This window comes from Colletotrichum scovillei (assembly GCF_011075155.1).
Source record: "Colletotrichum scovillei strain TJNH1 chromosome Unknown Contig00009, whole genome shotgun sequence".
Lineage (NCBI taxonomy): Eukaryota > Fungi > Ascomycota > Sordariomycetes > Glomerellales > Glomerellaceae > Colletotrichum > Colletotrichum scovillei.
Window position 1 is genome coordinate 1,785,808 of NW_023336267.1, and position 14,401 is coordinate 1,800,208.

The window sequence follows — 14,401 nt, forward strand, 5'->3', positions numbered from 1 at the left end:
CCCCCCCCCCCTCCAAAACCTTGCCCCTCCAACCCCTCACCTCCCAAATCCAGATAGCTACCCCCTCCAAGCTCCATCTCCCTCTCCCTCTCAACATCCTTCCAAGCATCATCACCACACGAACCTCGAAAGCTCCCCTCGAAGCAATTGCCCTCCATAACCCTACCTCCGACATCATACATACCTACCAACCTACCTCACCAAGAAGCCCAACATGGTCTACACCCTCACCGTCCACCTCCACGCAAACGACCACCCGGACTCGGTCGAACGCATAAAGGCAAAGCTCATCGAGGCCTCGCGCGTCTACTCAAAGGACCGCGAGACCGTCAGCTGGTTCGTCATGCAGGACGTCCACGACCCCAGGTCCTTCACCATTGTCGAGCGCTTCGAGACGGAATATGTAAGAAGCCCATACACCAGCACTCCCCTCCCTTCACTTTCAGACGTCCTATGCTTGACAGACTCGCTGATCCGTTATCCCCTCCCCATGCAGAGCCAAAAGTACCACCTCGAGAACCCTTACTGGAAGACATTTGATCCCTATGTTGTGCCATTGCTCGACCGCCCCATGGACCTGAGAAGACACGAGGAGCTGGATACTTCCAAGGACGTCGTCGTGCCCCAGTGAGGTAGAACACGTGACTAGATAATTCAAAACATTGCTCCAAAAAAAAAACCACAACCTCTTGATGAAAAGTGCTGTCCCACATACACGTCCAAGTGGGTGCATCTTTGGAGGATTGGGCCAGCAGACCATGTTGAGGATAGAGCAAAAGACTACGACACTAGCACGCCAAAAACGTCGACTACCATGTACACATCTATAACCGATGAATGGGAAGCAGTGTTGCTTGATTTAACGATTTGTATTAGGTCTATCATCGCACTAGGGTATACCCCTCCTCTCTCGCTCCAACTCGATCACAGTAATTACCGATGAAGTTCATCGTACAATTTTAAACATAGAGAAAGATGAATTTCGTGGGCACAAGTCCACGTCTCCTCCGGTCTCAATAGGGGCCAGATTCAACAGGCCCAGGGAGATCATCCCGCGGAGTCGACGGAGCATTGTAACGGCGCAAGTAGCGTCGTAGTCAAGCCCGACTCTGCCAAGAGATTCCTCTTTACTGCGACTTCTCGTGCTGGGTGGAGACACGCTGCAGGGAGACGACTGATGAAACGGTTAGCCGCTGTTCTGTAACAAGACACATACTGTGGGGTAGATTGGGGGATATAAAACTTACCAAAGTCCTCGAGCGAGCGCTGCTTCTGGTTACCCTTGGGGGACTTGCCGTGCATCAGGTTGTCGAAACCGGTGCTGTCCTGGAGCATGTAGTATACACCAGCGCAGACGCAGAAGACACCGAATGAGAAAATCCAGATACGGACGACGGCAACAATGGAGGTCTGCTGACCACCCTCGAAGAAACCCCAGATACAGAAGCAGGTGGCAAGGATATCGACGACCAAGATGGCGCCAGACAGCTGCCACGAGGGGATGGAAGACCAGAAGGGACCGTTGGCACGGGTGATGAAGATGAGCCAGTTCTCGGTAAGGGAGACCTCAAGGAAGACAACCTCGTCGAGGTTACCGAAGTTCTGGATGATACCACCGTTGGGGTGGGCGTACATGGTGGTGACAGTAATCCAGGTACCGACGGCAAGGACGATACCGAGGAGGACGGACATACCCCAGAGCTTGGGCAGGTTCCACTTGACGGGGGACTTGGAGAAGGGGGCGTTGTCGTAGGCAATGGCCAGGGTGGCGATATCGGCGAAAATGGCAATGAAGACAACCAACTCAATGTTCAGGGAACGGTTGAGGATGGCAATCCACAGACCAAGGTAGATCTCCAAGTGGATGGACAGAGCGATACGGTAGACGACGTAGGCGTACATGCGGTGGAAAATCTGGCGGGAAGTCTTGAGGGCGTCGATGATGGCACCAAGACCGGGGGCAAGGAAGACAATGTCGGCAGCGGAGCGGGCGGCATCGGAGGCACCCTCGACGGCGATACCAGTGTCGGCCTTCTTCAGCGAGGGGGCATCGTTGACACCGTCACCAGTCATGGCAACGAGGTAGCCACGCTGCTGAAGAATCTCGACGACGTTGTACTTGTGCTGGGGGAAGACCTCGGCGAAACCATCGGCAGCCTCAACGAAATCGTAGACCTCGGAACCGGGCATGTCACCACCGCCACCGAGACCGAGACGCTCAGCGTTGTAGATGTTGGTGCCGAGACCGAGCTGGCGGGAAGTCTCACGAGCGATACCGACGGCGTCACCAGTCAACATCTTGATGGACAGACCGAGAGACTTGGCCTCGTTAACAGTGCGGGCAGTGTCGTGACGAGGGGGGTCAGAGCAGGGCATGATTCCGAGAATCTCCCAGGCACCGTGGTCACCACGCTTGCGGGCAACACCGAGAGAGCGGAAGCCACGGGTGGCGAACTCAGCAACCTTGTTCTTGTAGGCCTGGTCAATCTCCTCGGGGATCTCGTGGTCCTGCTCGACGGTCTTGAGGACGAAAAGGGGAGCACCCTTGACGCAGGTAATGCGCTCACCAGCGGGGGACTCGACGAGGGCAGTGACCTTCTTGGAGACGGGGTCGAAGGGGAAGAACTCAATGACCTTGTACTTGGACAGGACAGACTTGGCGCGGGGGTAGTAGCGGAGCGACTTCAAGAAAGCCTTGTCGATGGCGTCCATACCCTTCTTCTTGCGGGAAGCGGCCAAGCAAGCAGTAAGCATGAGGTCCTCGGGGTCAACACCGGCGACGGTGTAGGGCTCGGCAAGAGAGAGCTTGTTCTTGGTGAGGGTACCGGTCTTGTCAGAGCAGAGAATCTCGACACCAGCCAGAGACTCAATGGCGGACAGCTTCTGGACGATGGCCTTCTTTTTGGCGAGGTAAGCAGCACCGACAGCCATGGTGGTGGTGACGACGGCGGGAAGACCGACGGGGACACCGATAATGGTAATGGCGAGGGTGAAGCGAAGGATGTCGACAATGCCGTTGGAGCGGTAGAAGGAAGAAACCCAGACGATAAGCAGAGTGAAGATGACAAGGACCAACAGAATGGTACCAATGCCGTTCAACACCTCAGTGAAGTGACCAGATCCAGCGGAGGCAGCGTTGACAAGGGCGGCAGCGCGACCGACGAAGGTGTTGTCACCAGTGGCGGTAACGATGACGAAGGCCTCACCACGCTTGACAGCGGAAGAAGCGTAGCAGTTGTCGTTGCGGTGCTTGTCGACGGCGAGGGACTCACCAGTGATGGCGGACTGATCGACCTGGAGGAAAGCATCCTCGGTGACAATGCGACCATCAGCGGGGATAATGGTACCCTCCTCAACCTGGAGGATATCACCGGGAACGACTTCGGGGGCCTCAACCTCCTTCAGGGTGCCGTCACGGAGAACGACAGCCTTGAGAGCGAGAGTCTTCTTGAGTTCGGCAACAATCTGTAGTGGGGGCAATTAGCAATGTGATCTCGGGGCACCCTTGGCAACGCGTGCCAGTGGTGTGGGGCGGTGTTGACTTACAGATCCGGCCTGGAATTCCTGGACGAAACCGACGGCGGCGTTAAGCAGCAAAAGACCGCAAATGACACCGAAATCGACCCAATCCTCAAGACCAGCGGCAAGGACGGCGGCAGCCTCCATGACGAATTGAATGGGACCAACGAAGAACATGAAGAACTTCAGGATGAGGTTCTCCTTCTGCTCAGCCATCTCGTTGCGACCCCACTTGCGGCGGCGGTTGATGACCTCCTGCTCAGTCAGACCGAGACGAGTGTCAGTCTGGAGCTGCTCCTCAGGAACAACACGGCCCATGCCAGGAGATCCTTCATCTGTTTGGATGTTAGCAAGCTGTCAATTGACATGTTCGGGAGATGAGAGAGCATCTGTTCGACAGGAGCAATGGCAAGCGCCATGGTCTGCCTGTAATACAGGTGCTCATCTCGAGTCTAAAGAGACATACCCTCTTCTTCCTCGTCGACGTGACCGTCCTGGGACTCGAGGTCCTCAATCAGGGCGTCAATGTCCTCATCGTCCTCCTCGTCCTCGACCTTGGGGTTGGCGGCCGGGGGCGCATCAACGGGGCGTTCCTTCTCATCGAACTTGTGGCTCTCAATGGGCGTGCTGAGAGCAGGGGCCGCGGCGGCGTGTGAGTCGGCCATTGCGGTTGTAGTGAGACAGACGAGCTCTGCTCAAGCTTATTATGCGCGAATAAGGTGGTTTTGTTGTCGCGGATAGGAATTGATAGGTAAGATAAGTCCGAGGGAAACGGCGAGGTACTGCTTGTGCTTCTTCGTAGGGCGGGCCTAGGAATACTGAATTGGTTGAGATCGCAGGGTAGCGCGTAGGAAAAGGTGATGAGGGGGAGAGTGGAGAGATGGAGGAGAGAGGTTTGAGCACCACACGAATGTGAAGGGCAATCTATATAGGCAGCCTTCGTGGGTGATGGAGGAAAGAGAAGGGGAAGAGGCGTTCCAGTAAAGGCGGGTGGAAGCTTCGCTACTTAAGAGAAACGAGCCGTGGGTAGGAGAGAGGCAGACACGAGCGGCAGGAGCAGAAGCAGACGCAGCAGCAGCAACAGCAACATCCAAAGCAAAGCAAGAACCAGACCAGACCAGAAAGAGGCGACCACTGACGGGGACGTGGGTGTGGATGCAGGCTCAAGTGTGGGCGTGGATAAACGTGGGCGTGGGCGTGGGCCGTGGATCATGGATGGGCGTGGGACGGGTGTGGGCGTGGAGCGAGTGAGCGAGCTATCCGGCCGACTGCACTTTCCTTCCTTGCGACCCAGAAGTTTTGAGAGAGAGAGAGAGAGAGGGAAAAAGCCAATCCATCCCAATCGGGATCCCCACTACGTACCCGCAAGCGACGGTATTAGTCCGCCCACGGCAACAGCGTGCGAGAGAGACAGAGAGCCCAGAGAGAAGCGAGGAAAGAGCGGCGCGAGATGGACGGCGACAGCGGTAGCGACGCGGCAAGGAAGGTACGGCAGGGAAGACATACGTACCTACCTTACCTTACCTCACCTTGGAGGCAAGAGCATCCCGTCTTTCTTTCTCCCGTCTTCAAGGCCGGGCAGTCGTCGCAGGCTCCGATGGTTACTCACCCAATTACTTAGGTACCTTGGCTGCTGGGGCCGGGTTACGAAAGGTGACCTTACCTCATCTCTCACCTCACCTTACTCACCCCGAGAGAATCTTGAGGTGCGGTTTCGCCCCAGCAGGTATACGTACGGGGGAGCTATTCGTAAGGTAACCTTTAGGTGAAGTGAGGTAAGGGAAAACAGGACGGGACTCACAACGGTGCAAGGAAGGTGAGGTATGGTCCAGGTTCAAGGCTGGCAAGGTACCTCTTCACGCTTGGCGAGGTCGCGGAGAAAGCAACAATAGCTGGAGAAGCTACCAGCATTGGGATCCATTGATCGGTTCATGGTACCTGGCGGCCCCAGTACTCTCCCACATTCGTGACTGCCCCCCAGCACTGAGCAGCAGCAACAACAACAGAGAAACAAGAACAACAGTAAGGTACCGGGTTCGTGAGGAAAGGCACTCCAGTCAACCTTACAATTACATGGGCCGCCCCTACGGATACAACACGGTAAGAACGAGGATATGCGCTAGAGTGGACAGGGCCAGAACCGGACGATGTCAGGATCCATTATTCAACCTGGCCCGAGAGGAGGGACCCATTGAAAAATCATCCATCCTTCCCCCGTCTGGACGATGGGCGATACTTTGCGCTGGAGCTATCAGAATAAAGTATTGGAGTACATTGGGCTGGGGGGGCAAGATACAAGGAGTGCCCACAGTACGAATTGAGTTTGACCTCGACGGTATCCGTACGATTGGAGAAAATGTGCACAGCATATTTGGGATACGGCGGCAATTGGGGCGAGCAATGGGGGGGAAATGGCCGCAAGCAGACGAGAGAATTTCCCATGTGTGACGCGCAGGGCGATTGATGAGTGAGATTTGTGAGCGCAAAAAAAAGCAAGCTTGGCACCAACACGGACCATTAGCCAAGCCAGCGTAATCTTGTGCAACACCACTTATTACGGAGTACCTCACGCCAATCGACTTTGTCGAAGGCCTGAGCCTAAGCCTGAAGAGTTCTCAGTTGAATGACATTGAACTTTGCTTCCTTTGCGCGCCGCACTGCACCGCAGTCTCTTCTCTATCTGCTAAGCCATTGAGGTGCGATGCGGTTACGCGGATGGGATGGCACATGAGCAAAGCTCTCAAGAGACAGGAGCTGGGACGTGCAAACACACCACAGACAGTCCTGGGATCCCTGCGTAGACACTCGCATCCTCCTTTGGATGAGCTCAGTGTTGTTGCTCTCCCACACACACAAGCCAGTACGGATAACAGTGCGAAAACAAGATGCACAAGGTAATCTCGCAAGTAAACAAAGTACAGTGCCCCACATGGACTCGCCGGGCTACGGTTCCCAGGACCAGGTATCGTGCAGGTTTCCCAGGTGCAGACATGGGGGGAAGGCAGGTACCTGGGTAGAAGAAGTGGGCTGCAGGTGCAGCGTGTGGCCCAGATGTGGGAGCGAAGTGGAGACCTCTCTAAGTGGGAAGGTGGCCCAATTTTCGTTTTTTTTTTTTTCCTCTGCCTTCCTCTGCGTTGACTAAGGCGCACTGGGCGAATTGGCTTCCTGCGCTACCACTTTTTTTTTTTTTTCCTCCGTTCCATCTCACTCATTGATCTGGCTCTTCCACGCCCCCCACCAATCCGAGCTTCGTCACTGGCTCGCTGACCATCGGTGATACCTCGCTCATCAACCGTGGATAGCAGAGCACCATACCTGCGTAGCAAGCAGAAAAGGTGTGCATGCCTTAGAAGTTTAGCACCACCTTTCCGCGGGCTTGTGGGGTCGCCGACATGTTGGGCAGGGTCAGAACCGCACATCCACACATCAGGCCAGGACGTCAGGTACGTACAACCTTACACATCGCTACCTTGTCCATGTGGTACCTTGTTCTGAGCTGACTATCAAGATGCCGCGAAACCTAAGCGCATTTGTAGGTAATCCTCAGGTAAGTTCGTCTTCGTCGCCCCGTACCCGTTGACATCTGCTCATCCGTACCATTGCCTGCTTGCTGCTTCACTATTGGATTGCCCGATTGCTGAGTGCTTTTTTTTCCTTTCCTTCCAAAGGGTGCTTCCGCTTCGTTTCCTTCCTGGGGTCTCCGAAGCCGCCCAGACATTGGCCAAATAGGAACAGAGGCTTGCGCGATTTTTCGAGCCGTTCCATGGCATCAAATGACGACACTGCTTCCCAGGGCCCAAACACGACAACGACAGGCGAGCCGCGACAGGCAGACAGGCCGGGCATGGACCGTGTGCATCCATGGATTACAGTATGGCAGTCGTCGTCTTCGTCGTCGTCGTCGGCTCTTGGTCTGTCTCGGGTTCGCCTGATGGAGCGTGCGCCGCTCTCCCCCTACCCTTTTCCCACTCTTCCTTGCCGCCGTACGACTTGCGAACCGCATGAGCTTGGACGCTGCCGTCGAATCTTCTTGATGGATGGGTGGATGAAAGGACGACAACGCTGGCGGTCAGCACATACGGGTACACTACAATAACAAGTCCGGATACAACCGGTGCATGTCTCTTTATTTTTCAACGGCCATTAAGTGCCTCACCCGGGTCAAATGGAACAAGACGACGCCAATTGGCGCATTGGACTACTTCCAAGTCCCACGAGAATGGTTACGCCCGGCGGTCGCGGGTTGAAGTTTTTTTTCTCCGTGTAATTGCAGTGGCACTCTCACCACGCGCATCAGTCATCAAGCCACGGCGGATAACATGCCGCACTTCCAACGCGGCTTGCTAGCACTGATCAGTGAAGTGAAGGAGTGGACGAGTACGTACAAATTGTGCAAGATCAAACAATTAGAGTACGTATCTTACCTGACTATTGTCGACATGGGATATTGCACACCCCCACACAGTTCCCAACGCTCAGCAACAGCACGGCCCTTTTTCTCTATCGTCCAGCACTCCAAGGTAAGTGGATCACAACAAGCTTTTGGCCCTCCAAATTTCGCTGCCAGTCATGAGCTTCGACGTTGGGGGACCTACCCTGCTGTTCGCGATTGAGCTTTGACGGGCTTTCTGCTCTGGGGAGGGGGCTGGGGACAACCGTCACCAACCCTGCGAGGTTGTTGCCAATCGACCAATCAGATTGTTATCAGGAAACGGCCCTTTCAAACTTTTCCCCCCCATGCTCGGCGTTGCCAGTTTCTCGTAAGCACCGTATGTACACTGTCTCGGCGTCATACCTACTCTTTTCTTTCATCGTTTTTCTTCCAAATGGCAGTTGCGACTGAGCCGAGAAGTCGCGACTGAGCCGGACTGGACTGGCAAGTGGTGACTGCCTCGTTCTTTCCAAGACAGCGCCGGGGAGTCAGGGCGGTGATGTGAGGCAAGTACCTACCTTACTGAGGTGGAAGTATGTAAAGGTAAGGTAAGGCAGGCGTGGCAGGCACGGGTAAGGCGGCTTCCCAGGACGAGTTGCTTGTACCGCCGGATGCAATACGTACCGGCCGAACCTCACCCATCTCAATCTGTCATCGTTCTAATCTTCCTTTTCTCGCCCGATGGAATGCATCAATCATCAGGCATCTTGTTCTGCAACGAGACGAAAGCGCGTACCTGTGCAAGCAGCAGCAGTCAGCGGCACTCGCATTCCTCGCCGTCCAACCAGAGAGGTTGCCTCTTCTGAATTCGGCACTTCGGCCAATGCCCTTGAACGCTAGATGTGACGGACATCCCGTCCCTTCTCGGGACATTTTCAATGCCAGCAGCACCATGAGAGACACCAGAGCAGTCGAGGTCTCGAAGATACAGACGCTATTCGAGGCTCTCTAGTCCCCGGCATCCGGACATGCGTGCAGACAACTCACGCACTTGGAACTTGACGGATACCTTTTCCACCTTGCAAATTTACCAGACATGCAGCTTTTGCAAGCTACCCGCCGCTATCATCCCGCCCTACTGCAACACTCTTGCAATTTGCATTAGGCTTCTGGAGCGGCTAATCCGCAACGACTTGGTCTTGTCTACATCCGTGCTAGGGCAATCGTCGGCAGCACCACTCGTCCCGCTAACATCTCCCGCCTTTTACACAGGTCAATCCGTCAAATCGGGTCCTCCACATCGACACGTCCACTCTTGAGCCTGAATCACTCTTTTACCGTTGATATTGGGCGACACAGACGTAGTATTCCGCGAAAAATACTCGCGTCAGTGCCTGTAGGCCGTCGAAGGCTGTTTGGCGGATACGAAAAGAATCGAACTTCGACTTACATATCGCCCAGCCAGGCCCTGTCGCATTTCCCTCAAGTTCCAATAGGAATACCTGACGAATACCTTGGTGGTCCAGTATGGGGAAGCTAGCTACGGGTGCTGTGTGGTGCGTATCCGTACAGTACCCCCATCGAGCCGCCTACCTTACCGTCTCTCTCTCTTTCTCTCCACAACAAGTACCTACGGTGGCTCCATGGCAGCGCAACCCTGCTGTGATGCTGGGAGAAGAGCATCAATGACTTTCGGGCTCATGACAGAGACATACGGTATTTGGAAGCTCTGTAAAATCTGAGTCCGGCAGCGAGACGGCGATATGTTTTACTGTGCGAAGTGAAGACACCAGAACAACTTTGTTCACGATCCTGTCACCTTCTAAGCCGGCGGAGAATAGTCTCAAAGAGCTAGTACGACTTATCCACGTTGTGTTCGCGACAGCCAGGTACACGCTCCGAGTGGGATATCCACTGTTCACCGCACGTCGCCTGCTTACAGGGACCCCGACGTTGGCGGGAGAATAAACCCTCGCTGAATGTTTCTTTGCATCATGTTTGTCGGTTCTTAGGCACACGGACCCGACGGATACTCGACTGACAGAATTGCCCTGTGCTGAGCTGAAGCCTGAAGAATGGATCACGAACCGATCACGAACCAGAAACGATACCGGTGGCCGGGTCGGGATTGCACTGATATTACTGCTCCAACTCCTAATCCGAGGCTGACCGCCGGCGCGCTGGCGCACGACTGGTCCATCACGAAGGGTTCGACGCCTCTACGTCATAGCGAATGGGGCGGCTCCCGTCAGATGGTCTTCTCTTACTCAGTGACCCTCGCCATTCCGGCCGATCCGTTACCGCTCATCGCTTTCGCACCGACCTCCGATCGTGGCAGGTCGCAGAGTGGCTAATTGACGCCTCTTGCTCGACCTCGCCAGTGCTCGCCTTCGCCTCTCTCTCGCCATCGCGGGAGTTGACGTGCTGACCTAAGCTTGCTGCGTGTTACCCCCAAGCTGATCGACGCTACAAGGGTTTCTCCGTACGAGGCGCGCTCTCGCCAAAAACCAGTTCTCGTTGGCGTCTGAGCTTGGGATCGGAGCCGTGTCGGTCAGTGTTCGGTCTCGCCGTCGAGGAGGCCGGGGGACCCATAATGCACAAAGCGGTCGGTGGCCTTGGCCATTTTGCCTTCCAAACTCAAGACATCCCGAACCGCCTGGCCGTTTCCTCGCCCGGCTGCCAGCCACGGTGCCACGCAAAGGGTGGTGGCCCAGCTCCTAGAGAAGTTCGCCGATACTGAAATCTCTCACCGAGATTCAAGCATGGTCTGCTCGGCTTCTTCCACCATCCCAGCCTGCCAGGCCTTACCACGGATGACGCCCGGGCCTACCTGAAGCCCGGGTGTTTGGTCCTGTCCTTGGACCGGATGACAGAACCTGTCGGGAAACCTGGACGGTTGGAGCCTGGAGAAAACTCGCGCTCGGCTGGCCAAAGCTCGCCATTCAATATTGTCCTCGTGAGCTCCCCGTGGAGACTGGAGACTCTCGGCGCTCACTCACCGTCTTTGTGTTCTTGGTCGTGACTCTTAGCAAAGAGGCATGCTGAGCCGCCCACGATGAGCCATTTCAAACCTTGCTATCGTATTGGACAGTCGATACCTCGCCCATCGTTGATCTGGGCCATCTTGGGGGCACGCCGCATCTCTGCACCACTACCCACCATTACAGTCCTCGGAAATGGCCCCGGTTACCCCCTCCCGAAATCGTCCATCGAATCGCCCGTACAGATACACCTGCACTGTGCCTCCACTCCCGCGTTCTGTCGAGTGCGGGGATTTGACGGCCCTGATTCTCCCGCGCTTGCTACCATCCTAACGTGCCTGAAGCCTCACTCTGCTGCCGTTCAAGTCTACATTCCCCCCCTTCCGAGTCAGTCGGTTCTGGCGAAGTTGGAGAAGGATGGGGGGTCCTGCAACGAATCGACGCCTCCAGAGTCTTGGCCGTCGATGACATGCGCTTTTTGGCGCAACGAAATCGCCTTTTTACCCCAATGTCGCCTCGTTTGGCAGCTCTAAGACAAGGCCATTTCCATGTATAGTTGATCCTTCTTGGCTCACGAGTACACTACAGCCCGCAATCTTCCGCAGAGCCGTGTGAGGTCAAGACTCAAAAGATTGAGCGAGAAAAGGGCCAACGGAATCGGAGTGTCCATTCTCACGGCATCGTCGCATCGATTCCATCTCGGAGGGAAAAGGTTGAACCCAAAGTCTTGGCCAGCGGCCTGGGATCTTGGCGGCTTTCTACCAACTAAACTCCAAAAAACAGTGCTGGTACTCATACGAGCCTCACATTTGGCAGCTCTCACTTGAGCACTACTTCTTTTCTGCTCCGCAGTCCGGATAGACAGCCTACTAGTCACGCCAGTGTACGAACTATGATTTCACAAGTTCGTTTGCACGTAAGACGATCCAGGGATTGGCCACAGCAAACGGCCGGTCGAACTAGGGCACGAATCCCGACTCAACTGCCAAACTATCGGCCATGGGTGCTCGCGACGCCGCCTTCCCCAGCGCTCGGCACACTGAAAGCCGCTCCACGTCGCGCATCCCCTAGGCTCTAGGAGTCTAGGGTCTCGATCAGAATTTCATAGTGAGACTTCTGGACCCAGACTCGGCCGTGTAGCTTGCTGTTTGGGTGATGTGTTCCTATCGGTCCATGGCCTGTGAGTGACAAGACCATCCATCCGTCTACGGAGCCGATGGGCTTGTCAGCGGGGATTACTATGACAGACAAAATGGCGGAGTGGCCCCCGGATCGATAACGCACAATATTGGACGTGGATGGGATTCTCACTCGAGTCACCGTGTTACAGCTTACCAGGCCTTTTCCGTCTCGTTGCTACATCACATACTGATTGCTAATGCCAACGAGGGACGAGAAGGGCAAGCACTGCACGCGAGAAAGGTCTAATTGATGGCGCGTAGAACCCTGTCAGAAGAGGGCACGGTTGGCATGCTCACTCATTTGCATCATGGCACCGTCTGCGTCGATTAACCCTGGTATTTTCGGACATTAAGCTGTGGGTGAGATGGGTACCCATCACGTTTGTTTACATCTCCATCACCACAGGGGCCAGCACAGGCCAGATAGGGTTTGGTCTGGAGTTCATGTCAAATTTCGATTTGCCTTAGTGAGCTGAAGTAGATCATGAGTCTGCCGATTTCCCGCATCATTTCATCCGATTGAAATTGCTCAATGCGTTCTGCCTCCACGACAGACGTCATCCCAACTCACAGGGCTGTTCCAACTTGCAACGGGATGAATGTGGATTTGAAGCAAATTTCGAGATATGGAGAAGTGCGACATGTACAACATAGCGAATAGCTGCATTTCGCCAAAGTTCGTACCTGAGGGATCCGTCTAGCTGCAGCTGCGGCCAAGACGCTTCGAAAAGTTCCGGAAGCATTAGGTCAACGATGGAATGCTGTCAGACCTGAGACCGTCAACCAGCGCAGATATGCGGCCAGAGTCTGCGGCCAGCGTTGATCCGTCCATCGTCTAAAGTCGGCACGACGTGCTTGACTCGACCCGACTCGCTACGGCGCTGCGGCGCGACATCGCCAGCCATCTCATTTTTCTTTCCCTTGTCGGCAATGGAACGTCAAGGATAGCCTACAGCATCGCATCCAGGCGGCTGATTACTGTCTACGAGGTCGCATGCGTACGACATGGCAGAAGTCGAGACTACATCTTGGGGTAGCAGCTGGGCGAGGGCCTGAAACAGACCAATGAAGGTGAAACCTGAACCAAGGAGAAGAAGAAAAGCCTGCCACTGGACAGCGTAATTCTTTGTCGTTGACAATCTGAATCTGCTCTCGGTTCGCAGTTCGCCAGCCAGTCAGAGGTGGACGTACAACGTCGAATCTCGAAAAACTTAATAACCTTGAGAGCATACAGGACAGGCCAACCTAGGCGGCTGGCTGGGTCTCTGGGATAAGCCGGACTTGCTCTTACGAGAGACCAAAGCACCGGGAAACATCTGGTGACATTCCACACGGCACTTCGTCATCAAGCGGTGAGGGTTCATCAATGATAGTGGCCCTGGCTCCCTGTGACGGCGCTGCGTGGAGTTGCCGTTGGCTAACGATTACGGGCCGTTTCTTGCTTCGGTCCATTATCATGGGCCATGGGCCTTGCCTCTATACTCGATAGGATCAAGGGATGCCGGCGACCGCCCCCGTTACTATGAGTAACTAAGAGGAAACGGCAAAGGAGACGAGTCAGTGGCTGACTGGCTCCTCTGATTATGGTCTTATGGCCCAGAGTTCCCGCTTCAGCTCCTGCCCGGGAACAAGACCCGGTTTCTTTCGCGGTGTGTGCCGCGGTTTCCCAGGCCTTGCTCTTAAGGCGTCCCGTGTTAAGGAGCCCCATCGTGAAGCGTTAGACCGGGCAGTCTCCGTCTATCAGTCGGAAGGGTTCAGTTGGGTTCTATGGGCTCATGGGGGAGAACCGGCGATTGGCACACCAATCCACTCCCGGAACTGACCATGCATTCTATGGCAATACGGAGCCGAACCCTCTTTACGCGCTGCTTGGCTGGATGGATCTTGCGGTTTGATTGGGGTCTCCATCTTTTCGACTTTGAGCCGCGGCAATCCTGCAGATGCTCCAGTGTCCTGCAGAGATATCCGGTACAGGAACAGGACACTAACGGAGCTTCTCTGGACCAAACCGCAACCACTCACGATGTTTGTCCCCACATGCCGCCAGCGATGCAGCGATGCAGCGATGCAGCCAGCACGCCAACGACCAACAAGCAGCAGAGAGAGAGGGTCGCAGGAGGAAGAGAATTGGAGCATGCTAGCACCAGCAGCACCAACAGAACCCGCCCGTCCGCCCGCTCTCCGTTGGTGCGTGTCCGCTTTCCGCCCTTCTAGAAGCAATGTTGAAAGCGGGTTGCGGCGGTATGGAGAGGGATGACCGCTGCGGCCACCAATTGCGATCACCTACTACGTATGTGTGCCAACTCACTTACCGCCTTGCCCATCTCGACAACCCACAAAACACCACA

General features: G+C 55.2%; 2 protein-coding genes across 2 annotated transcripts; one reads left to right on the forward strand and one right to left on the reverse strand.

The window, feature by feature from the left end:
• Positions 1-214: 214 nt before the first annotated feature.
• Positions 215-631, forward strand: HER10_EVM0000183 (uncharacterized protein; the record flags this gene model as incomplete). The annotated part of the gene is made up of 2 exons (XM_035469977.1): positions 215-403; positions 497-631. 2 exons carry the CDS (start codon positions 215-217, stop codon positions 629-631), a joined length of 324 nt encoding a protein of 107 aa, XP_035328727.1.
• A 496-nt stretch (positions 632-1,127) lies between these two features.
• HER10_EVM0013309 (plasma-membrane proton-efflux P-type ATPase) lies at positions 1,128-4,184 on the reverse strand (the record flags this gene model as incomplete). The annotated part of the gene is made up of 5 exons (XM_035482671.1): positions 1,128-1,174; positions 1,248-3,465; positions 3,547-3,702; positions 3,733-3,848; positions 3,986-4,184. The coding sequence occupies 5 exons, from the start codon at positions 4,182-4,184 to the stop codon at positions 1,128-1,130; spliced, it is 2,736 nt and encodes a 911-aa protein (XP_035330310.1).
• Between the last annotated feature and the right edge of the window lie 10,217 nt (positions 4,185-14,401).